The sequence below is a fragment of the Mchenga conophoros genome, linkage group LG1, assembly GCF_057382185.1.
Source record: "Mchenga conophoros isolate Kocher_MC1m ecotype Shallow Benthic linkage group LG1, M_conophoros_male_GT1.1, whole genome shotgun sequence".
NCBI classification, from domain to species: Eukaryota; Metazoa; Chordata; class Actinopteri; order Cichliformes; family Cichlidae; genus Mchenga; species Mchenga conophoros.
In genome coordinates, this window is record NC_140526.1 from 21553645 (window position 1) to 21578211 (window position 24567).

The following is a 24567-nucleotide window of genomic DNA, read 5'->3' on the forward strand; positions in this document are numbered from 1 at the left end:
CTTTAACCCTTAAACCCTTTAAACCCGGCACACTTTATTTTCTCGGCAGCCCTCTTTTGTTGCTGCACAGCTGTGTTTTCAGTTGTTTTCTGTACAGGTGTGGGGACACGTCTTTTCTGTTTTGCACACTCTTGATTTCTCTTCTCCCCCTCCTCCGTCTTCCCTCACCTCCTTCAGCAGCAGCTGAACAACGAGCTGATGTTTGACAATCACTGCTTCTGTTTCTCTCACACACACACAAATTCAGTGCTGCCTGCACTGCCATTGCTTGGTCAGTGTTTACTCTCCCCCTACGCTCTGAATGACTTTTCAGTACTGCCTTGGTATGTGCATCACTTCTGCTTAGCTCTGGGTTTGAATCAACTCAATTTGCGCTTCTATGACTGATTATTTTCCGTGTCCCTCTATATTGCCAATAAAGCTGTCAGGAAGCATCGAGATATGTTAAAGTTGGCTATATTTCATTCTTTTTTTATGATCTAATTTAAATTATCGAATCCTGCTGTTTGAGTGTATTTTCCTGTTTACCTTCTACAGCAGGAGGCTGGCAGCTTTATTTGATGCAATACAATTTTCCTCTCAAGACAAATATGCTAATGTGCTCTTTCCTCTGGAGCTGCAGCTGACATTTTTAAGCCGACTGTTCTGCTCTTGCGTCTGCATCTGGAAATCTGGTTTCTTAACTGTTTGTCTCCTGTTTTGTTTTTTTTTTGTTTTTTTGTTTTTTTTTTTCTCTGCACTCTCTGTTTGTTTGACTTTCAGGTGAGAATTTTGAGCAGAGTCCACTGCGGAGAACCTTTAAATCCAAAGTCCTAGCACATTATCCAGACAATGTCGAGTGGAATCCTTTTGACCAGGATGCAGTGGGCATGGTATGGTATGATGCTGATACAACTTAAGAACCCTTAAATTTTAAACATTTTCTTGGCTTTCTACCAAAGGCAAATCACCAGGCCTGCGATAAAAATATTTCACTTGGATATAATATTGAAAAAATAGAAATGGCCATAAATAACAAACAAGAGAGAGGTTTCTGTTAGGTAACACCTACTCTTATAGGGCATCCACACAGGAAGGAACAAGCAGCTGTGTGGGAGACATTAAAAAGTCATTCAGAGAGGAAACAGACAAACTAGCCTGCGTCTACATGAAGTGGGCTGATCCCAGGTTAAACTTTTTTCTCAACTGATCTCAGCTGATCGATTTAAGGGACCTCTAATGGAGTAAAGGATGTAGCTGGCATATGACAGGGTGGTAAAAACATTGAGGGTTTAGGTAAACATAGTGTGGAATAACTGCTCGTGATGAACTGTCAGTGAAAAATTGATGTGATGATCAAATCACTTGGACCCCTATGGTTTTTGACCTTGGAAAAATCCTGATAGGCCTTAAGAATAAGATAGATCTGTTAAGGAGCAAATCAACAATTCTCCATGTAAAGCATGTATAAGTATTTTTTTTTAATGTAGTGAACTGTTTCAGTGATATGAAGATATTGTATAGTAATTTTGTTTTAACTTTTAAATAATTTTTGCTGTTGTGTCTGTGAGTCAGGAGATTATTAATTTGAATTAAAGACGCGCAACGAGAGGAGGAAAGCGATCTTACCGCAGTCTCTAAAGCTCGGAAATGAAAACATTATATCATGCCTGTTTGATCTGCAGGAAAAAATTTGAATCTATCCAGCTACAGTTTCATCTCCATGATGAGTCCTTTGTCTTTGTTCAGCTCTCTGAATCCTCTCCTGTATATCCTTTTTGCAGCTCTGTATGCCAAAGGGTCTGGCGTTCAGGACGCAGATGGATTCTCGGGAGCCTCAGTTCCACTCTTTTATCATCACCAGAGAGGATGGCTCTCGGACCTATGGCTTTGCCCTCACCTTCTTCGAGGAGGTGACCAGTAAGCAGATCTGCAGTGCCATGCAGACTCTTTACCACATGCACAACGCAGAGCAGTATGATATCTTGCACACTCCCACCTCCCCACAAGGACCCGAGGACCAGAGACGCCAACACACCCCTTCTCGTCCCATGCTCCACGCCGCGCCCGCCATCTCTCGTTTGCAGCGTTTTAACTCGTACGACATAAGCCGCGACACGCTATACGTGTCAAAGTGCATCTGCCTGATAACACCCATGGCCTTCGCTCAGGCCTGCAGCAAAGTGCTGCAGCAGCTTCATCAGGCCGTCTCTTCCCCACAACCCCCACCCCTTCCCCTAGAGAGCTACATCTACAACATCCTCTACGAGGTTCCCTTGCCACCTTCTGGGCGATCCCTCAAGTTCTCAGGCGTCTACGGGCCTGTGGTGTGCCAGAGGCCAAGCACATCAGAGCTGCCTCTCTTTGACTTTGCCATCAGTGAAATGTTTAACCTGCTGGGGGTGGAGAACGTTCTTCAGCTGTTCACGTGTGCCCTGCTAGAGATGCAGATACTGCTCTACTCACAGCGTAAGTAGCTGGTCTGCTGGCCTAAACACATGTTCATCATCCACGTGCATAAGTGTCAAATATATATGCAAATACACTGCAGTCAGGCTTGAATTTAACATTAGTTTGTACAGTTCATTAAAATTGGACATGTTTTCTAAATAGCTGAAAGGACAAGCTAATTGTAAATGATATGAAACATCTGCTTCTCTGCGGGTGGTGAGGTCATGTGATCCTGTTAGTAAAGTCGTGTCTCAAGAGATCTCTCTGGAGCTGGGGGACATGTCCCTGTCATCCCATGAGACTAGGTATTATCTGGGGAGCTTGAAGGATGTCTAACAAAGGAAACGGAATACTTAGATTGCTAATCACACAAAAATGTTGTTACACTGTATATTCATTCTAGTCTTTTCAGTCATATTTAGTCTCACCGTGTCGTTATTATTAGTTACAGGAAGAAAATGTAAAACATTATATGGTCTAATAATAATAATAAGGCCTGTGTTAATCTTGGTCAGAACTCCTTTGCACAACATATTGTCCATATCAGAAATCAGATGTGTTTCTACTATAAACAGCTGGCTGCCATACAGATAAAGTTATTAAAAAATGTTCTGATTTCCCTGGTAGGCAGCGTAGTACCTTGCTATTCACATTACAGTTGTAAGAAATGTTGTCAGAAATGAAAGAAAGAGGGGATTGTTTGACAGAGAAATTTCCAAGGTTTTGGAAGCCTTGCTCAGAGGAATCTGGTGTTTGAAACAATTGTTTTAAGCATATTGTTCCATCTCGTGCAGGATAACCTTCCTTAGTCTATGTATCCTGTGTCCTTGGGAAAAATGCTCAATTGAGAAAAACAATGCTCAACTGAGGAATTTAAAAAAACTACTTCAGCAACGTTCAGTAGTAATACAAATCAGTTTCGAGTCCACAATGATCATCTCACATTAAATTACCTAATTTTATAGGATCTGTTAGCTAGAAAGCTGTTGTTTTTGTTCAGTGTTCACCATTGAGAGAAAGCGCGTGCGTGTGCACAGAGAAACTTGGCGATCCCTTAAGGATGGATCTGATGTTCTGATGGGATTCATTACAATTGCAAGCGAAAGCAAATGGTTTACAAAACTGCAGGGCCCACAGGAGGGAGAAGCTCTTAATGGGGAAAGCTGTGGTGTTGCTAGGCAACCTGGAGACAGGGAGGAGAGAAGTGATGCAGGATGATTATTATTGGTTGGAAGTGACATCATGGTTCTTTTCACCCCCATAAGGCTCATCACTGCAGAACATGTGAAGGGTGTTGTGGAGAGTTAAGCCTTGGCAATCTGCCACTGAGGAAGAGCTGAGGGATTTTTACGAAGGGACGCCACACACCGAGGCGGGGGATGCTCTGCAAATAAGGAGACGACAGTGTGTGGCATGTGCTAAAAATAACACTGAAATTCTGATTAAAAGAAAAAAACAGCGTAGATAGCATCTTTTCCACAAAGCTGTAGAGGACAAGATGTTCAAATACAATCTGTTCTTCCTGTCCTTCCCAGACACTAACACTACTATGTGTGTTGTTACTACAGTTAAGATGGCATTTTTTTATGTTTATTTCTTGGTCATTTTCTGACATGAGGTTATTGAAGTCGAGTGTGACAGGACAGGTGAAGTCAGAGGGACAAAAAGGTGTAAAGGAGAAGTGCAAATGCACAGATCTGAGGTAGATTAAATGATGAAGGTTGTAGAGTCCAGCTCAGAGTTCCTCCAGTCATTATGTTGAAGTGTCCTTGAAGCATAAAGTAAAGCACTGCATGAATGTTTGTATGAATGTGACTTGCAATAAGAAAGTGCTTTGAGTGCTCAGTCAGAGTAGAAAAGCACCATGTAAGTATCAGTCCATTTACTATTTAACAAATCAAGTTTAAAAACAACAAATATGATGCTGCGCCCCTGTCTGCACGTTCTGTGTTTTAAGGCTGTCGCACTATTATACAGAATCACGCTGGGATTTTGGCAACACACAAATAATCATTAAACAATGCCAGCTTTCCAGTGTATCATCGTTTTCATAGATTTTTCCATGAAAAATCTTGTAGTCTTTGTTGTTGTGAGGGGACCGAGTCACTTAAATCGAGAAAATTATATCGGTTTATTCTTAAAATATTTAGTGTTCTAGGCTATTCATAGTAAAAACTGAGCATCTGATCTAGGATCTCTCTCATATACAGTTGTGGTCAGAAGTTTACATAAATTTGGGCGTGAATGTCGTGGTACTGCGAGGTTTTAATGATTTCTTTGAACTGTTCTTTTTCTACGGTGGAATGATTGTACAGTATACATTGTTTTAATTTATTTTGGATTTTCTCTAATCTACAGTCTATTTTCTCTGTGCCAGCAACAGAATTGTTTGACAGAACTCATCAGATTAAGCAATACTCAGAACAATGAGAAAGTCCAAGGAAATTGGTGAAGATCTAAGAGAAATGTAGATTTACACATTGGGAAAGTCTCTTGGAGCCATTTCTAAACAACTGCAGATTCCGGGATCGTCAGTTGACTCTGTGCCAGGAACCAATTCTGCCAAGAAGACCGGTTAAATATCCACCCAGTATTCTTCTTTATAGCTACCAAGAGTGCCTGGTTGAAGTGCAGTTTGCATTTGACATTACGTATGTTTGACCCTGTGGGAATAAAAAAAAAAAAAAAATCCAAATAAATTCAAACGTGTGCACCCAGTTCATTTTTTTTAAGTAGTATGCTGTACAATCACTCCACCCTGGGAAAAGAAATCATAAGTCTAAAATACCTTGACATTCATGCCCTTGAATGTCATGGTATTTTGCGCCCATGACCACAACTGTAGTCAGGCTTCAGGTTCATATCATCACTGCTGACTGATCTGTGCCTACTGGCAAATAAAATGACATTTACCAAAATGAGTGACCGATGTTATCTGTTGTGTGACATTAGCTAAATATTTAAAGATGGTATGGAGACCCAAAAGACATCAAAAGAGTTTATTTGAATTTGTTTCCATAGAACAAAATAAAATCGGCAGCAAATGATATCTTTAGGATCTGTGTCAGCCCAAAATGTCACAAAAGTTCTTCCTTATTCTTAACTAATCTACATCTGCAGAGAAAGCACAGAGTGTTTTATCTTGTTTATTCCCTGTTAATCACTGCTAATATAGTAATGGCTCAAAACTAGCAAGTGCCCTCTGTTAGTGACACAATCTGAGACTGCTGCAAGAAGTTGTTCGATCAGAACAGTGCTGAGTTTCACTTCTATGTTGTGCGAACTCTTCCGTCACAGCTTCTACCACTGCTCAGTGTGGATAATTCTAAACTGGTGAGGTCATGCAGCTTTAGGTGTAAGCGACAATGCTTGACCCTTTGTTCAAGTGGTTTCTTGTCAGTGGCCTAGTTTAAGAAGGAGATGGGTGATGTTAGTATTCATGTCCCCATCCTGGGAGAGGAAGCCTGCTGAGAAGAGGGATGAGGGAGAGGCCCAGGCTGGGGTGAGAGTCTCTTCTCATGGACCAGCACATGACCAAATGAAGGAAAGGTATTTATTTTGGCACCATACCGGGGGAGGCAGAGCTGCTCCCGAATCTGCAGTAGGTATCAGCGGGATAGAAGAGGAATGCAGATGAGGACTGGACACATATTTACATGTATACCAGTTGGCTCAAGTGCAAAAGCCTGAACTCGGAGTGCTGCTGTGTGGAGTCATGATAAAGGAATTTAATGTTGGCCAGAGTGCCAGCTGGCAAGCTGTGTCACACTTCAGAGTCTGGATCCTCCAAAAGACTCCACAAAAGGCCCTCCAGTGGAGTTTGTGTTCAAAAGAAATGGTGGGGCCTTACAGGAACCAAAACTTAATGTGTGATCAGGCAAGAGAAATATGCCAGTTTATCTCTAGTTTGGTGCCTTAAAAATGCTGTGTGTAATAGGCTGTCATTTAGAGTGGCATTGCAACAAGGAACAAATACCATACTTAAAGTGATTCAGTTGATAGTAAAGCACCCAGGGCTGCTCAGGATACATCAACTGTGCTCTTCAGAAGTCATTCCCTGTCATTCTGGTACAGCGAGTTTGCTCCATAAAGGTAGACAGCTGTTATGACACACAGAATGTGGATCCTAATTCCTTAAAGGTTGGTAATCAGTCCAGCTCATTCCTGTAAGTACAGAACAGAGAATAACAAAGGAGTTTTGTAACAAAGTATAAGCACTCCAGTTAGGTCACTCACACGTGCCGTCGATACTGAATCTGCCCTCAAACTGCCACCATCAGCCACGTTTTACCTTTTGACCCCAGCCAATAAGTGATCAAGCAAATGAAAGGTCATATATAACACTGCTACTGCAAACATAGCGGGATTAGCTGTCTCGTCATGTGGTGCAGCTGCTGGATTTCAAACTCTGAGAGCAAACAGAAGACAAGGCAATAACAATGTAATCCTATTAAAATAACATTCAAACAGTCATGTTGCGTAACCTCTGTCATACGCTGTTTACTGGCTCGAGTATTGTTTAGGTTTCAGATATGGGGGAAGTGTTGTGCAATATATTTTGTTTAGTAAATGCATAAAAGCATCAGCATTTGGTAAATTTCATAATGGAGGAAACGACAACGATCAACCAAGATTTTAAAGATTTGATCGGTTATCAGATCAGACGATGAACCTGATGTCAGAGCTGCATTTGCTACAAACACCCATCTTTATCTTTTGTGTGTAACAGATTACCAGAGGCTGATGACTGTGGCAGAGAGCATCACAGCCTTAATGTTCCCCTTCCAGTGGCAGCATGTGTACGTTCCCATCCTGCCCGCCTCCCTTCTCCATTTCCTCGATGCTCCTGTGCCGTATCTAATGGGCCTCCACTCCAATGGGCAGGATGACCGCACCAAGCTAGAGCTGCCACAGGAGGTACATTCAGAGAGCAGTGTCTGAGTTACTGAGTGCAAACCTTCGTCATGTCTAATATTTGACTGTGTTACCGCTCCAGAAACCAAATCTTTAATTTCATGGTTTTATTTGTTCTTATCTCACAAACTGTGTTGCAGCTTCTGCACTGATTTGATTTGTGCTTTGCTGCTTGATATTTTTATTTCATTTCAGCCTTATGTTTGTGTGATGATGTGTTGTTGCAATAATAATGCTGCTCAGTATGAGAAAACATAAAAGTTCGTGTTTGGTGCAATGCATAGACGCGCTAATGCCGTAGCAGTGTGGGTCTTCAGTTGGTCTAGGTGAAGTAGAGCCGTTCGTGACCGGGCTGTGGGATGGCTGAATGATGATCATCCCTTTCACTGATGATTAATATCTTGTAAACAACCAGATTCTGAGTCAGGGCCTTGCGAGAGACTGGTGCCTCGTTCAGGGTGTAACCCGCTCATGATCTATGGCAGCTAGGATAGGTTCCTCCCCACCGTGACCCTGAATTGGAAATGAACTGAACTTGAACTAGACGTTTTCTTCGTATAACCTACACAGTGTAGGTATTTCAGAGTCAGTTATTGCTCTCTTGAGCATGTCAGCTTTATATTTTCAGTCATCAGTGACCTTTTTAATTCAGGGGGCTGGAATGTCCAACTGAATGAAATGTATAAAAACAGGATCTATAATATTACAATACTATAACTGTCTGTAAAGCTTTGTTAAATGTAATATAATCATTACTCTGCTATTTCTCTTATTCCAGGCAAACTTGTGTTTTGTGGACATTGATAATCACTTCATTGAACTGCCAGAGGAGTTGCCACAGTTTCCCAACAAACTCGAGTTCATTCAGGAGATCTCCGAGGTGCTCATGTCCTTCGGCGTGTCTCCAGAGGGAAACATTTACTCCAGCGACAGCCAGGCCAAGTACCGGGGCTTCCGAGCAGCTGATATGGTCTCTGACAAGCGTAACGGCAATCTGGCCTCACCCCTCAACTCCTACCTGCTGAGAGAGAATGAGACAATTGCCAGACTGCAGGCTCTGGTCAAGCGGACAGGTGTCAGCTTAGACAAGGTGAGAAATGATGTAATGTCGTTAATTAAAACGGGCTGCAAAAATAACCACGTGTGACTCACATCACCAAGACTGATCATTTAAGTAGGTAAAAATAGGAGCTTTAGATTGGGCACCAGGTCTACGAATATATTTATATTAATGAATTTATTGACAACTGGAAATTCATTTGAGGTGTTTTAATTTTTAGGACAGGAGCTTAGCTTGATTAAAATATTTAACGGTCCTCTTCTTTGTAGAAAAATCATTGCAGTGAAAATAAATTTTCTTCTGGCATTAATATATTTCTATAAGTAGGTAATTAACTCTTAGAATATATATTGATGAGTGAAGTCTGAGTTAAAGTGCATCCATAACCATCCGTTACTAGCAGCATCGTTGCAGTAAGGGACAGCAAACATAAGGGGGCGCCCTCTTACACCACAAACACACATGTTTTGTCAGTACACAAAAGGAGGTGGTTTGCTTTTTAAAATATTTTCTCTTCCTTTTAAATACACCAACTCATTTCTGAGTCGTGTGACTATTTTTCAGCTTTGCGGTACATGAATAAGATGCACTCAGTCTAAAGACTGACGGATGAATTAATGGATGCTTCGAGAAGGCCTCTGTACAGCGTAAGCAGCTTATGCTGTTGTGGGCAACATTAGCTTTCCTTGAATGGATTTGCGCATCGTCAAGGTCTGACCTTATAATTATTCCTATCTAAAGGCACGGCTGAATTCCTATTAAAGAAACCAGGTCCTGATTAAATGGCGTTCCAGGTCACGTCAGTGGATTGGATATTTTCCTGCACAGTGGCAGCCCTGCTCTGTTATTTTAGCTGCCTGGCGCTGGCATCTGTCCAGCTGACATGCTGACATGTTCAGTTAAAATGAGGTCATAAATCAAGACTCATGTCCTTGGCCATCTTTCCCATGACCCTACTTCTTCTTCATCACTATAAATGTGATAAAAGTCACAAGAGGTGACGTGAAAAATAGATGTGCTTCTGCCTCTTTTCTTCATTGAATGAGCGTTTTCCCTTTTTTCGGACCCTTCTTACTTTGTGTTCTTTTGTATTGTAATCGGTCAAAATCAGCATTTACAACAATGTTTCTTAATGTTGATGCACATCAGCTGGAGGTCAGAGAGGATGCCAGCAGCAACAAGGATGGGCGGGTTCAGTGTGACGAAGAAGAGTTGAAAATGCACCAGCTCAACATCCAGGTGCGCGAGGTCTTCGCTAACCGGTTCACCCAGATGTTTGCAGACTATGAGGTGTTTGTCATCCAGCCGAGTCATGACAAAGAGTCCTGGTTCACCAATCGAGACCAGATGCAGAACTTTGACAAGGTAAAGTGGTATAGCTGCTTTGTTAGCAAAGCATAGTAATGATTTAGCATAATATATATGTAATCTTTATATCTTGTACCTTTGTGACTGTGTGCAGGCCTCCTTCCTGTCTGACCAACCAGAACCCTACCTGCCCTTCCTGTCACGTTTCTTGGAGACGCAGATGTTTGCGTCCTTCATCGACAGTAAGATCCTCTGTCACGATGACGAGGAGAAGGAGCACACGCTGAGGGTGTTTGATGCTCGCGTGGATAAGATCCGCATGCTGAACGTGCGCACGCCCACGCTGCGTACTTCTATGTATCAGAAGTGCACAAACATCGAAGAAGCAGGTGAGGAGGAAAAGGAGGAACATTAATCTATATGGTGGGATTGTTTTCAAAGCTCCAAATGTTTGAATTTGGCTCTCTTAACTCTTGATAGGTTTGCACTTAAAAAAGTTGCAGGTTATGCATTGAGAATGAACAGCTTCACTGGAGTGTCTTTAATTTAAAACTATTAAAAGAAATGGACCTCTGAATGTTTGTGATTGTAATTAAAGAAGCATTTAAAACTGCAGAACTCAATAATCTGCAGTGCAGTTATGTACGAATCTGACAGACCTCTGGAGGTTTGCTGTCTTTAGTTACCTGACTGGTTGTTGCTGTCTTGCTTGCAGGCACCCTGTTTAAAAAGCGTCTTGAAAAAGCTGACTTTATCGCTCCTGGACCTCATGTCATTGAGCCGGAGAAGGCCGAGACCGAATTTCGTAATATTTGTTCTCATTATCTCAACCAATCTAGGGTGGTGGTTCTTTCAATTATGTGTGCAATGTGTTAAGTTAGGTTGGCTCATAGAGGAAGTATAGACTTCCTTTAACCTTGTATTTGGAATAAGTCACACTGGCAGTGGTTTATGCAGGAAAGCTTTTAAAAGCATGGACGGATGCTCTTGCTCATTCTGCTGAGTCTGGAGAATGTGAAAAGAGAAAGGGGTGAATAAGAGATGAAGCAAATGTTACCATGAACTTTTCACATATTACTGTAAAATAAATTCCTCTATGAGATCCTCACTGCATTGCACACATGACAGTTTTTCCAAAGCTTGGTGATCTGTTATTGATTTTTACTGATATAGTTGCAGAAAAAAGTTTTCTAACCCTTTTGAGATATTTGTGCAAGAATTACCCCTTACTGAGTAACTTAGGAAGCTTATTATGAGGTTTAATGTCATGATTTACGTCTGTTTTGCCATCAGGGGACATCAGTGATGGCCAAATTTAATTCAAAAGGACTCTAAGCAGGCTCCAATACATAATCTAAAGTAATGTTTGTCAGTAAATAAAAGACAGTCTCTTTTCCTCATTTTAATTTTAAATCGGATCAAATTACTCAAAGTATATCTCAAAGGGTTAACAAAGCCTTTCCTGCAGCTATAATGTAACAAGTACAGGTTAAAGGGTTGATGATAAATCCTATACAAGAAAAAACATTTATGTGAATTCCAACTTCACCCAGCCAGTGTTTTTCCACCGTTTTCATGCTGCGCTTTTGCAGCTTCAAATATCTCACACCCCCTGGTTTGTTTGTTTTTTTGGCTTTTGTTTTTTATTGCCATTTGATGGACAACAGGAAGTAGTATTATTTTTCTCTGTTTCTCTAACATCGTGGGAGCTTTTCCTCACACAGCCCATGTGTGTGGGGGGATGTTTTTAATAAAGCATAAAAATAATCACTGTGTAAAGCTGCATGACTCGGCTGGTTCTTTTGAAGACAACAAAACATCTGCTCTGAGCCTTTTTTCTGTCATTTCTCTTGGTTCTGTGGGTGCTTTTTATGTTTTCTTTTCTGCTGTCATCTGGTTTCTAAATTTGAAATGAAAAGTTCTTAGTCATTATCTGAATCTCACAACATAACTTGACAGGGTTGGTATAACAATGAACCTGTTCTATTTACTCCAGTTGTTCCTGGAATTTTGAAGTCAGGATATCCATTAAATCATTTTATTGATGATCTGTTTCCATAAATGGCAAAAAGCTATATCTTTTACTGATGGGACTGTTTTGTTTTTTGGGTTTTTTTTTTAAATTTTATTTTTAATCTTTTCAATCCTAAATGATTTTTTTGTATTAGATGCTGGAATAACTTAACTAAAATTCTTCACCGGATCATCTTTTAAATTCAAGAGTAAGATAGAAAGAAGACATTTAATCAAACGGACACATCTCAGCAGTAAAAGTAGGGTGACTTTGAAACATGATGATATAATCCCTCTGCTGACTTGTGTACCCCTCACACACCTCCACAGAGAAAGCCATTGAGATGAGAGTCTCAAAGATCGACCACACTGCCCTGCACCCCCACCTGCTGGACATGAAGATCGGCCAGGGGCGCTACGAGCAGGGCTTCTTCCCCCGACTGCAGTCTGATGTGCTCTCCACTGGACCCACCAGCAACAAGTGAGTATTTGTAGCTCACTACTGTCTCTGTCCCCTTGTGATTAGTGTATATTTCAAATGAACCTTTGATGTGTGGGTTTGATGGCTGTTTTACATTTGTTTCTTTTTCTGTGTTACAGATGGGCCAAGAGGAGCGCTCCGGCTCAGTGGAGGAGGAGGGATCGGCAGAAGCAGCACGCTGAGCACCTTTATTTAGACAATGACCAGAGAGAGGTGAGAGCGCCCCCACAGTGTTTTCTTTCATCAGCTCCTTCACACAGATGGACTGCTTGAGCTTTGATGTCATTTTGCATGATCTCTTGTCTGTTTGCTCTTCCCATCAATGTCTGCTCTTACACCTGTTCTCACACATTTCATTTCTTTTCTTTTTCTGCTTGCCTTACACTCACGCCCTCACACTCGCAGCATGTAGAGTGTTTGTTTCCGGAGCTCCAGCTCCTGCTGTTTCTTGACTACTACTGGCTCTCGCAGTCCTTCAAGCCCTGTCTAAAGTCGGTGACTGTGGACGTGGTATGTGTTGGTTGTCCGTAGAGCGCAGTACCTGTCCACGCATGTGGTCTTTTCCTCCACGTACAGCAGCTGAGCTTTGTTTGAGTATCAGTGTTACTTTTGTGTGTGTCAGGTGTGGGTTTAGGAGGTGGAACTGATAAGCAGTGATGTAATTAAAATGCAGCTTCATTTTATCAGTTTTCTCCAAAATTGTGACCTATCTTGATCCTTGTAGTTTAAACTGTAGGACGTGCTTCGATTTAATATTCCCATACAGAGCGACACCAGCTCTGTCTAACCACAGAGCTGTTTGTTGTAGATATAGTGACATGAGCACACGTTATTGTACTCGCTAACTAAATCCTCTCTCTTTCATCAGAAATACATCCAGGAAGCCAGAAACTTGGGCACAACCATCAGACAGCCTAAACTGTCCAACCTGTCACCGTCTGTCATCGCTCAGACTAACTGGAAATTTGTTGAAGGATTGCTAAAGGAGTGCAGGAACAAGGTTTGCCTATCACCAGTTTTTGGTTTCACAGATTAAAACTCATCACGTATAAAACTCAGTTATGATTGAAGTTTGGGATGAAGCTCTCTTTGGCTACTTTAACGCTCTTTAAATGCTGTTAATGCAGTGTTATTTAGAGTTATGACCAATTTTCAAAACATAAAAACCCCCCAAAAAAAGCATTTTCTACCTACACGAATCGTCTGTTTTTAAGGTATTTCTTTCGGCTTCTCAGAAACAAATATTAGGTTTGAATTGTTGTCTCTCTGCAGACCAAACGTATGCTGGTAGAGAAGATGGGGCGTGAGGCTGTGGAGTTGGGCCACGGAGAGGTCAGCATCACCGGTGTTGAGGAAAACACCCTGATTGCAAGTCTCTGTGACCTGCTGGAGAGGATCTGGAGCCACGGGCTGCAGGTTAAACAGGTCAGGAAAGAAAAAGAAATGACTGCAGTCAGCATGCACACCCGTTTTAACATACAGTGCTCTTGGGGGATGTGTAGCACTAATGCCGGTTTTCTCTCTTTCTTTTAAGGGTAAATCTGCCTTGTGGTCCCACCTGCTGCACTACCAGGACAGCAAAGAGAAGAAAAATGCAACCCCAGGTAGTTTAGGGCCTCCAGGTAAGAACAAAAATCCTTTCGGCTGATGATCGCAGTCATTTAACAAACCGATGGCTTCTGCTTCAGTTACGCTTCTTTCTTTTACTCCAGGGTTCATTCATGACACCGAGAGACGTAAATCTGACGGCGGCGGATCGGTTATGCCTCCCCTGAAAATCTCCCTGATCCAGGACATGAGGTGAGGCATCTGCAGAAATGTGCACCTCAGCGAAGGAATAAAAGAGGAAATCATTTCATGCTCAAAGTACTCAAAGATGTTCTGGAAATGGGCACCTTCAGACCAATGTATTTTAGACTGATACTGCCCCCCTGTGGTAGACCATTGAACGCAATATTGTTATTATATCCCTATCATAATAATCTGGGCTGATCCTGTGTATCCTCATGCGTCCAAAATTCCAATATCCTGAAATAAGACACACATAAAACTTGCAGATTTCACTGTGGGGTTACATTATTACTATAGTCTCTCCAAACAAAATACTATAAAACCAGCAGTATTTGCAGGAATACCATTAGTTTAATATAATAGCATTTATATTTAGAGAAGGATTTTCTTATGACTTTTACGATATAAACAAAAGCATGAAGTAATTCTGCTTAAATGCTGTGATGTTATTTTTCTAATCAGAATTTATTTTTTTTTTTTTAATTCCTACCACTGCACTGAACATCCAGATCCACCTCTGCTATGCATATTATAACTGTATGTTTTAGTTAATGATAATAATAACAAAATAAAGATAATTTGTAAGCTGTTAGAAAAATCCAGGATTGCAAAGGTCCAGAAAAAGGCAGTACAGAAAAATTCAAATAAAGTACAAAATTAAATAAAATAACCTATAAATATGCATCCCACATAATTATACAGTTCATATATACATGTGTAGACTCTCATATTAAAAACAAAAAAGGCATAAAGGTGAGTATTTTGTCCGTAGTAGTCGTGTTATACAAAAAGCAGTTTCACCTTTGTGGAGCCCGTGAGATATGCGACTGCATAGATGGAGAGAGGACACGACATACAGAAAAACCCTCACTGATCACCATCCCAGACCCTCAGGCCAGCCTTGTTGCCCCAATTTGATCAAAATGTTGTCACCTGGTCTATTCTTTTTAAAAACCAAGAGTTTTAACATCATCGACAGCTCTATATCTACATGCTTCAACATGCATGTATGTGTGTGTCTGCATCACTTTCGTCATGTTTACCCACCATAACCAGCCAGGGTTGAGGAGTCTGGGGTTGCGTTGTTTGAAGACGACACAGCGTAAGTGTGTGTGTATGTGTAACAGCGTGTTACTTCCAGCCTAATTACCAGACCTCCCGCCAGTCTGACTGAGTGGAAAGGAGAGGAGGGGTCAACTTGGGGCACAAACATGCAGCTCGACTCCGCACTGGTGGATGGAGCCTCCTCCGCATTCACGTAAACGTCTGACGGCACAGTCACAGACACGGTGGCAAAGAGGCAACCACCATCATAATACTTCATTTAATCCTAACAGGGAGTTAATCTCACATTTTTAAAGCTTCGCGTGTGTTGCAGTGCGTTTAATAATAACATTTCATGTAGTAGGTGTTTCCCACTGTTGCTATGGCGATAACGAGCACAGAAAACTGGGTTACTTGACGTGATTGGGCGTGGAGGGTGGAGACGGGGAGGGGGATGGAAGGTGGAGAAGAAGCGCGTATGGCACAGGTGGAGTGGAAGGAAATGTGTCTGGACGTCAGAGACGTGATAGTGGCTCGGAGCGATGGCGCGGGGGCGAGACGGCCACGGCGGAAACATCACATGGGGCGAACAGAGACAGACTTTGGTCTGTGTGTAACAGCATCAGTTACAGTTTTATTTACACAGAGCCAGGTCACAGCATCTCAGGATACTTTGTATTTAATTATCTGTCAGACTGGGAAAGGCAATGCTGAAATTTTTTCAAATTTTATTTTTTTAGTTAATTAATACAGCCTTTTCATTTGTCAGTTTCTTACAATGTTGATAGATTAATATTCTTTTAGGGTGCTGAAGCTTTTTAAACATCAACATTTGTTTATATCTGCTTCCTTCTTTGAGTTGAATTGTTGAATCTGAATCTCTTTAAGAAGATTCTGCATATAAATGTGCAACAACTACGTGAGTGAACTTTGGCTACATACAATCAAAAGGTCTGTACAGAGAGCAAGAATGCATTTTTGTGTATTAGCTATTTAGCTTTCTATTCACTTAAAAAAAAAGAAGTCTTCTTATAAAGAAATGACTGGAAACATGATTGGACTGAGCAGGAGGTCTTCGGCCTGATATAATGTATCTCTTATCTGGAAAATATGTAGCTACACCAGGAGCCTGGAAACATTTGTCCATTGCCCCCAGACAGTAAATCATCAGGCGATGGCAGCTTGGTTTCCAGATTGGCGGAAATTAATTTAAGTTTACACAGTTAAATTTAGACAACACACTTGTGTGTTCACCTGTATAAATCCATTCATATCACCTTGGTTGTTCCACTGAGAGCAAACAAGATATATTCATGTCAGATATCAGACTTTTAGTTCTTCTTCACTCTTTATGTGCTTACACGCCACTCTGCATTTAATCATGAATTATTATTCATCTCTGGCTCTCTTCGTCCTCTCACTCCAAACCTGTCACGGCAGATGGCTGCCCTTCCCTGTGCCAGGTTCTGCTGGAGGTTTTTTCCTGTTAAAAGGGAGTTCTTTCTTCCCACTGTCCTCAAAGTGTTTGTTCATTGGGATTGTTTGATGGTTGGGGCTTTCTCTGTATTATTGTAAGGTATTTATCTTACAATATAAAGCACCTTGAGGAGACTTCTGTTGTGATTTGGTTCTATATGAATAAAATTGACTGGAAATTGTTGATAATATGTTGAAGTATTGCCTATCCTTGCACTTCTGTGACACTGCAGGAATCAAATTTTTCTATGTCTGATATCTAGCATCAGTTCTTCCTCCCTCTAATCTCTAAATCTGTTGTTATTTTTTATTTGCAGGCACATTCAGAACATAAGCGAGATTAAGACAGATGTGGGCAAGGCCCGAGCCTGGGTTCGTCTCTCTATGGAGAAGAAGCTCCTTTCCAGACACCTGAAGCAGCTGCTTTCAGATCACGAGCTTACAAAGTGAGCAAAAGGACACAAACAGCAGAGTTTATATGTGCTTCCATTTATCGCAGGGTCACTATTTGTCAGAACAACTGCAATAAGTCACGCTGATGCAGATTAAAGATCTTTGGATTTGTTTTTCTCCCTGCTGTGTGTGCTCATCTGACCTTCTTTCTTTGTTTTGTGAAGCAATGTCTGTGTCATATGAAATGAAGATGTGATCTAACCATTTATAATGCATTAAGTCTCTTGAAATTTCAGAGCATCATGCTATAGTTCCCCTCTACATAAATAATTCACAGTTTTCTTCATAATTGATATCAGAGTACTAAAGTGGGTCAGGGGATTTCTGTCTGCCTTTTATTGACCTTACAGTGGTATTTATTTCACCTAATGCTAAACAGTGTGCACGTTGTCATCCATTTACCTCAAAAATGATCATGTCTTGTGCTTGTATATACCAAGGCATTATTATCTTTTAATTGTAATCGTAGCAGAAATTATTTAATTTCTCTAACAATCTTCTTCTTTTTAGGAAACTATACAAGCGCTACGCCTTCCTGCGCTGTGACGATGAGAAGGAGCAATTTCTTTACCACCTCCTGTCCTTTAATGCTGTGGATTACTTCTGTTTCACCAACGTCTTCACAACCATCAGTGAGCCTGACCCTGTACTCCATGAACAACCAGCTTTTATGGATTTCAGTTCATTGTGTAACCTTTGTTTTCCCTCTGCCTCTCAGTGATCCCCTACCACGTGGTGGTTGTTCCAAGTAAGAAGTTGGGTGGCTCCATGTTCACAGCCAACCCTTGGGTGTGTGTTTCTGGTGAGCTGGCGGAGACCGGAGTCCTGCAGGTCCCCAGAAATACTCTGGAGATTACTTTTGAGGTTGGTATTAATTCTCATATAAAGGCTAATTCCACTGCATTACAACTGGGTTCTTAATTGGATAATATAGTAAGTAAATTTGCAAAAAAGTAAGTGTTGCAATTAGGGAAGAAAGCAGCACAGATGGAAAGAAATACAACTCTGTTACTAACCATATTATCTAAATCGATGGTTATCAAATTTGGACCCCAGGGACTTGATATCAGCTGATATCTGCAAGCAATAGCTGAAGGGTCCACAAAGTAATCCACTTATAATATAATAAAACAGTGGTCTATCATTAAAAAGTGCATGTATACAAATGTGAACTGCACTAATAAAACAGTTATTGCTCTCTCTAGTAGAAGCTGACCATCTGTCATAAATAACTCATCAAATGTAATTTCTCCCAAACTGTTCTAAGTGCTGTGTGGCCTGAGTAATTGGCAGCAAGCATGTGACTCAAAGGCAAACCAGCTTTATCTGGATTACAATGATGAGTCCCTAGAAACTCTCCCTGATGAAAGACCCCTGGGCACACAAACTCTGAGACTTCTGATTTAAATTGCTTACTCTAGGAAAAATGTCCAGTTTCACAGCACTTCATGCTAAAATCAATCAGTTGTGCTGCTGGATGAGTTGCATAGGTAACAATTTGACTGCCATTGTTTTCTCTGCCACACTGTTTTGGTGAAATGGTGTTTTTTGTTTCAAACGTTTCTCCTCCAACTGTGCAAAGAAGCCAGAGATGTAAACACAGAGTTGTTCAGCTCCACTTCAATAAAGATAGACACAGGAAATATTTCATACCTCGTGCAATGACTCTTCACATGCAACACGTTTTTCTAGCAAAGAATTATCTGCTCTCTCATCTCGTTAGCTATATTTCAACCCTGCACTGTGTACTACACTTTACACTCTCTGTATACTCAGTCACTTTAATGCCACCTGACATTTGCTGTGCTGGTTTTTATTATATTTAGCAAGCGATTTTTATTCTGATTGATTTTTCTTTATTTATATTTTTAAGCTTATTTACTTTATTGTATTATATTCAGCTTTTTTATTTAAAATTTTACTTAACCTCCTGTATTGTAGTCACACCTTGCCTAGTACTAGTCGAACGCCCTTTTGTCTGCAAGACTGTCTTTAATCTTCATGGTATAAATTCAACAAGGTGCTAAAAACATTCCTCAGAGATTTTCCTCCATTATGACATGATAGCATCACACGGTTGCTGCGGATTAGTCAGCTGCACATCTCTGATGTGAATCTCTCGTTCCACCACACCCCATATTTGATTGAGACCTCGTGACTGTGGAGGCCGTTTGAGTAGTCAGTTTAAGTGCATTTTACAACACAGTGGTCCCTTGTTTATTGCGGGAGTTACGTTCTAAAAATAACCCGCGATAGGTGAAATCTGTGAAGTAGCCAACTTTATTTTTTTTAAATTATTATAGATGTTTTAAGGCTGTAAAACCTCTCACTACCACAGGTGCCTTTGACGGTGCAAAACGTTTCATTGACATTGTTGTGTATGTTGGGGAGAACACTTACAAACATACAGTACAGCACTTCAGAGTAACACTGCTAGCGATCGAAGATTTATGTAAATTTGACAAGCTGAACGCATTCTGTACTGTAAAGGAGACGTGGCACAGAGGAGACTGATTAAAAATGTGCTGTAAAAAAATTAAAAAGCATGCAAATTGCACACAAAAAAACAAATCTGCCAAACGACGAGGCCGCAAAAGGTGAACAGTGTTATAGTGAGGGATCACTGTACACACTTTGTATCGGGGTCAATATAGAAAATATCCTTCTAACTATTATACCACCACCAGCAGCCTGAACCACTGATACAAGTTTGGATGGATCCATGCTTTCATGTTGCTCGTGTCGAATTCTGACCCTACTATTTGAATATTGCAGCAAAAGACTCATCAGACCAGGCAACATTTTTCCATTCTTTTGTTGTCTTCTGCTGCTGGAGCCCATCTGCTTCACAGTTCGACATGTTGTACGTCCAAAAATCACTCGTCTGCATACCTTTGTTGTAAAAATATCACTATATGACTTATTAATTCCTCCTTCTCACCTCAAATCCGTCCGGCCATTCTCCTCTGACCTCTGGGGTCAATAAGGCTTTTTCACCCACAGAACTGGTGCTCACTCAGTAGTCTCTCTTTTTCAGACCTGTGCTCTAAACCTTGGGTTGTTTAAGAATAACCCATCTAGTAGATCAGTTTCTGATATGCTCAGACCAGCAGAAGTCTCTTAAATCATCTTTTTAGCCAATTCTAATGCTCAGTTTTAACTTTAGCAGGTCATCTTGACCATGTTTACTTGCCTGAAAGCATTGAGTTGCTGCCATATGATACTTGGATATTTGCATTAACAAGAGGTTCTGCAGGTGTAGCTAACAAAGTGTGTATCATTGAGTTATGTTGGATTATTTAAAGTGGTTTGATATATATTCTATTTAATGTTCTGGCTTCTCTAACACAGGAATTTCATGTCTTCTGGAAAAAAGATTGTGTATCTTATCTTAGAAACTCTGTAGTCTAAATGTGATTTTTTTTTTTTTTTTTTTGGGTGTTTGACATTAATCTGGGTCCTTCTGTCTCAGTGCCAGAACCTGGGCAAACTCACCACAGTGCAGATGGGTCATGATAACACAGGGCTCTATGCGAAGTGGCTGGTGGAGTGTGTTGTGGTCCGCAACGAGATCACGGGGCACACTTACAAGTAAGCATTACCGCCTGGTGGAAAAATGAACCCGATACCGATTTGGCCAGTTGGTTGTCAAAAAATCGACTCGGCGTGCTCATCTCACAGGTTTCCGTGCGGCCGCTGGTTGGGGAAGGGCGTGGATGACGGCAGCCTGGAGAGGATCCTGGTGGGAGAGCTGATGACCCCCAGCTCGGAGAACGATGAACGGATGTGCCGCACACCTCCCATGCAGCAGTCCCCGGGAATGATGAGGAGATTTGTTACCATCTCGCCAAACAGCAAACCAAGTGAGTTTGTAGAGCGTTTTGTTCTACAAAGAACAAAAAAAAAACCCCTTTGATGTGGGATTTAGCTGTTCCTCACCTGCTAATGATTAAAATCTTGCCTTAAAAAAAAGAAACGACCCAAAAACGCCTGAACGAGAAAACACAACGACAAATTGTTTTAAACCTGGATTGGGAGTTACCGTCATGTGTCTGCTTGTGTTGTCTCTCAGTATCTTTGTTGAACTTTTTTTTTTTTTTTTCTTCTTCTTTCATCCAGAGCTAAACACAGGTCAGATCCAGGAGGGAGTGGGAGAGGCCATCAATGGGATTGTAAAGCACTTCCACAAGCCAGAGAAGGAGGTGAGAGACGGCAGTCTAGACAGGCCCAAACATGTACTTCTATTATTCATCACAAATGGGGAAAAAAGCAGCCGTCTGCTCCGGTGGCCCCAGCCCCCCTCAGTAACTGTTCTGCCTGTATTATAGTTCAAATATAAAAAAGAGGGATTTGTGCTGGTTTTTTTTGTTTTTTTTTTTTAATGATCTTATTTAGCTTATTATTATTATTTTGACCTAGAGTGCTGTCTGTTAATTTTCCTCTTCTGGAGGAACTAAAATAGAACTTGAATGTTGATAATTATTACATACTCGGGCAGGTGGAGAAGGAGAACTGCAATTGAAGATTTTTAAAGTGTTGTAACTTAGCTGCTGATTACAGGCTTTAAAAGTCATTCATTATAGTTTCAAAGGATTTTTTTTTACTGGGAATTCCCCTTCACTTTTGCTCTACCTCCTTAACACACCAACAGAACAATAACGTTGAAGTCTGCTTTGTATTCTCCCGTGTGTCCTACTATACTGTGTGTGTGTGTGTGTGTGTGTGTGTATATGGTCTCTTAGTTTAATGATGATTTAAATGTTTTGGGAGTTCTCATTCATTTAAATATGACCACAGAGAAAGCTGTGGAGTAATGATCCTTTCCATTGTCTGTTCCTGCAACATATTTGGAAGGTGGTTTGGCATTTTAATGGGATAGCTGATCCATTAAATTGGCATTTTCAGGAAAAAACAGTCAGCAATTTTGAGGCAACTTGAAACGAGCTCTAAATGCATGCATGTATTTTTGCTCTCTCCACAGAGAGGCAGCCTGACCCTCCTGCTCTGTGGGGAGTACGGCCTCGTCTGGGCTCTGGAGCAAGTTTTCCAGCACGGTTTCAAATCACCGCGACTCTTTAAAAATGTCTTCATCTGGGACTTTTTGGGTAAGGACTCAAGCTTGTACTTGCATCCTGCATAACTGAATGACAAACGGTAAAAAGCCTGTGTCCCAATAAAGAACAACAACCAACTGCAGTAATCTGCAAAGTACATTGTGGTGTACGAGTACTTTGGAAATGTCTGTTGATGTTGATCGATTGTTACTCTATTGAAAAATGCTTTAATTTCAAAGAGGCCTCACATTTTTTTTTTTTTTTTTTTTTTTTTTTTTTTGGTTAAAGTAGACCAATGTTTTGCTGTTACCTCTCAGGTGTAGTGTGTGTTTTAAATACTGTTAAAAACTGTTAACTGAGTGGTCTCCTTTGTTTTACAAAAAAAAAAAAAAACCACAGAAAAGGCACAAGTTTACTTTGAAAGTGCTGAGCAGCGTGAGGTGACCCCGGATGAAAACTGGCAAACCAGAGTGCGCCACTTCTGCCGCTTCATGCGCGCCATCAACAACGCTCCCAGAAACATCGGCAAGGACGGGAAGTTCCAAATGCTCGTCTGTCTGGGCGCAAGGTAGGAAGGACCACGTATGCTGCTAATGTTTCATCTAAAAAGAGATAATACACATTAATTAATAAGAGTAATTGGGCCCATCGACATGTGACTGTGCCAAAATTAGAGAGGTTATGTTAGTTTGGCTTGTTAGCGTGTATAAGCGTTAAAAGAAAACATCCGCACAAAAGATGAGATGAAAAAGTCCATAAACTAAATAAAGGACTCAATAAACATTTAGAACACTGTTAATATTCTTGTGGACAAAAAGGAAGTTGAGTGTTCAAAGTGGATGCAATAAAACTTCTTAGTGAAGCTCGAGACATAAAACAGTCTTTGCTGATACACTGATGTCAGGTTTTAAGCATAGTGTAATGTAGTTTGCTTTTATTCCACCACAGCTTGTGATTTTTATTGAAAACTGCATCACGTGTTAAGCTACACTGTTAACTCCACATGTGTCATCTTTTGTCAGGGACCATTTGCTCCATCACTGGATCGCTCTGCTCGCAGATTGTCCGATCACTTCTCAGATGTATGAGGACACTGCACTGATTAAGGACCGCTCGCTGGTAAACGCTCTGATCAGAGTACTGCAGACTCTGCAGGAGTTCAACATCACCCTGGAGGCTTCACTCGTCAAAGGTGTTGGCATCTAAAGCCAAACCAGTTTCCCACCCACTGGACTTGACCAGGACGATCACTGGGGACCACTAAAAAGAATAACTGAACCTTTTATATGCAGGAACAGGCTTGAACAAAGGAGACTTTCTGGCTTATATTAAAGCTACTGTTAACATTTGCCATATATTAAGTGCAATGAGCCTTTCCAGATATGTTGTTATTTTTATCCTTGACGATGTTGCCATTAGATGTTTAAAAATATGTTTTCTATTACGAACCATGATTTACACATTATTGACCTACTTGTGCTATAATGTTTTACTGAAAACTGAATATTTTCACCGTTATCGTGAACTGCTGGCGACGGCTATATTTAAGGGAAAGTGGGGGATCAAAACTGTTAATATATTTTCAGAGGGGGGAAAAAAAAACAGTATTATTTTGTTAAATTGGTCAAGTTGCTTGCTCTGTTATCAACTCCGAGTTCAATGTCATAACGCAGAGCTTAGAGCAAATGATGTGGATGTATGCTTTGTAAGTGTGTGTATGACAGGGAAGTTTGTAGAGCGTTAGGTGATTCACCACGTGGGCTGTTACATTCAGGCCTTTCCCTGATAGAAGTACAAGTATGCAAAATCTTTCACAAGGAGCACCTTCAGCAGAGATGAAGATCCTTGTTGTGTGTGTGTGTGTGTGTGTGTGTGTGTGTGTGTGTGTGTGTGTGTGTGGTTTTAAGCCTGTATTCAGCGATTAAGAAAAGTAACCCCAAAGTTCTCCAAGAGATGCTCGACCCTGCTTTTTGTGCGACCTGGATCACAACTACAACCTTCATGCTAACACCTCCAACCAGCCCCTTTCTCCTGCCATCATTACAGCTCTTACACTACATTTGCTGTTGTCTTCTGCAAAACTGTGATTATCTGAGTAGGCTTCCTGTGATGGGAATGATCTCCTGCTTCCCATGTGAGGAGCAAAAGGACTGTCTCCCCCCCCCCCCCGTCGTCTCCTGATTTTTATTTTTCTTCCTTCGCATCATGTTTTCTTGCTATGCAATATCCACAAGAGAAATTAAACTCCGTGTAAACTCCATATCAGGGCGTCTTGAGATGGTCCCAGGCCCTCCTCCGTTATAGACATTTCACTTTACTGTGCAGAATATGTGATGGACTTCTTACCTGTGCCAACAACGTCTGGAATGACTGTGTTGTACCCATCTGTGTACGACCCGACACACAAGCATCTTGGGAGATATATATTTTTGTTTTCCAATACAGTTGTACATTTATTGATATAGCGGTGTAATGTAGTGTTTACTAAGTGAGCAGCAGTGTACAGTGTAAAAATATATTAAGAATAAAGCCTCTGTAATGCA

General features: G+C 41.0%; 1 protein-coding gene across 6 annotated transcripts in view; it reads left to right on the forward strand.

The window, feature by feature from the left end:
- The window catches only part of dennd5a (DENN/MADD domain containing 5A), a 33794-nt gene extending 9227 nt beyond the window's left edge, over positions 1-24567 (forward strand). For 2 of the 6 annotated variants that reach the window (XM_085269806.1, XM_085269807.1), the window contains 23 exons: positions 763-872; positions 1764-2448; positions 7160-7347; positions 8123-8434; positions 9554-9769; positions 9867-10101; positions 10428-10517; positions 12056-12206; positions 12326-12419; positions 12612-12716; positions 13075-13206; positions 13479-13631; positions 13741-13828; positions 13919-14006; positions 16835-16963; positions 17481-17602; positions 17689-17834; positions 20443-20561; positions 20652-20833; positions 21090-21172; positions 21952-22075; positions 22424-22592; positions 23047-24567. In XM_085269806.1, the coding sequence (XP_085125932.1) occupies positions 763-872; positions 1764-2448; positions 7160-7347; positions 8123-8434; positions 9554-9769; positions 9867-10101; positions 10428-10517; positions 12056-12206; positions 12326-12419; positions 12612-12716; positions 13075-13206; positions 13479-13631; positions 13741-13828; positions 13919-14006; positions 16835-16963; positions 17481-17602; positions 17689-17834; positions 20443-20561; positions 20652-20833; positions 21090-21172; positions 21952-22075; positions 22424-22592; positions 23047-23230 (3905 nt within the window). In that variant the 3' untranslated portion in view covers positions 23231-24567. The remainder of the gene's footprint in view (positions 1-762; positions 873-1763; positions 2449-7159; positions 7348-8122; positions 8435-9553; positions 9770-9866; positions 10102-10427; positions 10518-12055; positions 12207-12325; positions 12420-12611; positions 12717-13074; positions 13207-13478; positions 13632-13740; positions 13829-13918; positions 14007-16834; positions 16964-17480; positions 17603-17688; positions 17835-20442; positions 20562-20651; positions 20834-21089; positions 21173-21951; positions 22076-22423; positions 22593-23046) is intronic. The other 4 variants (XM_085269810.1, XM_085269811.1, XM_085269808.1 and 1 more) reach the window with 3 other exon arrangements.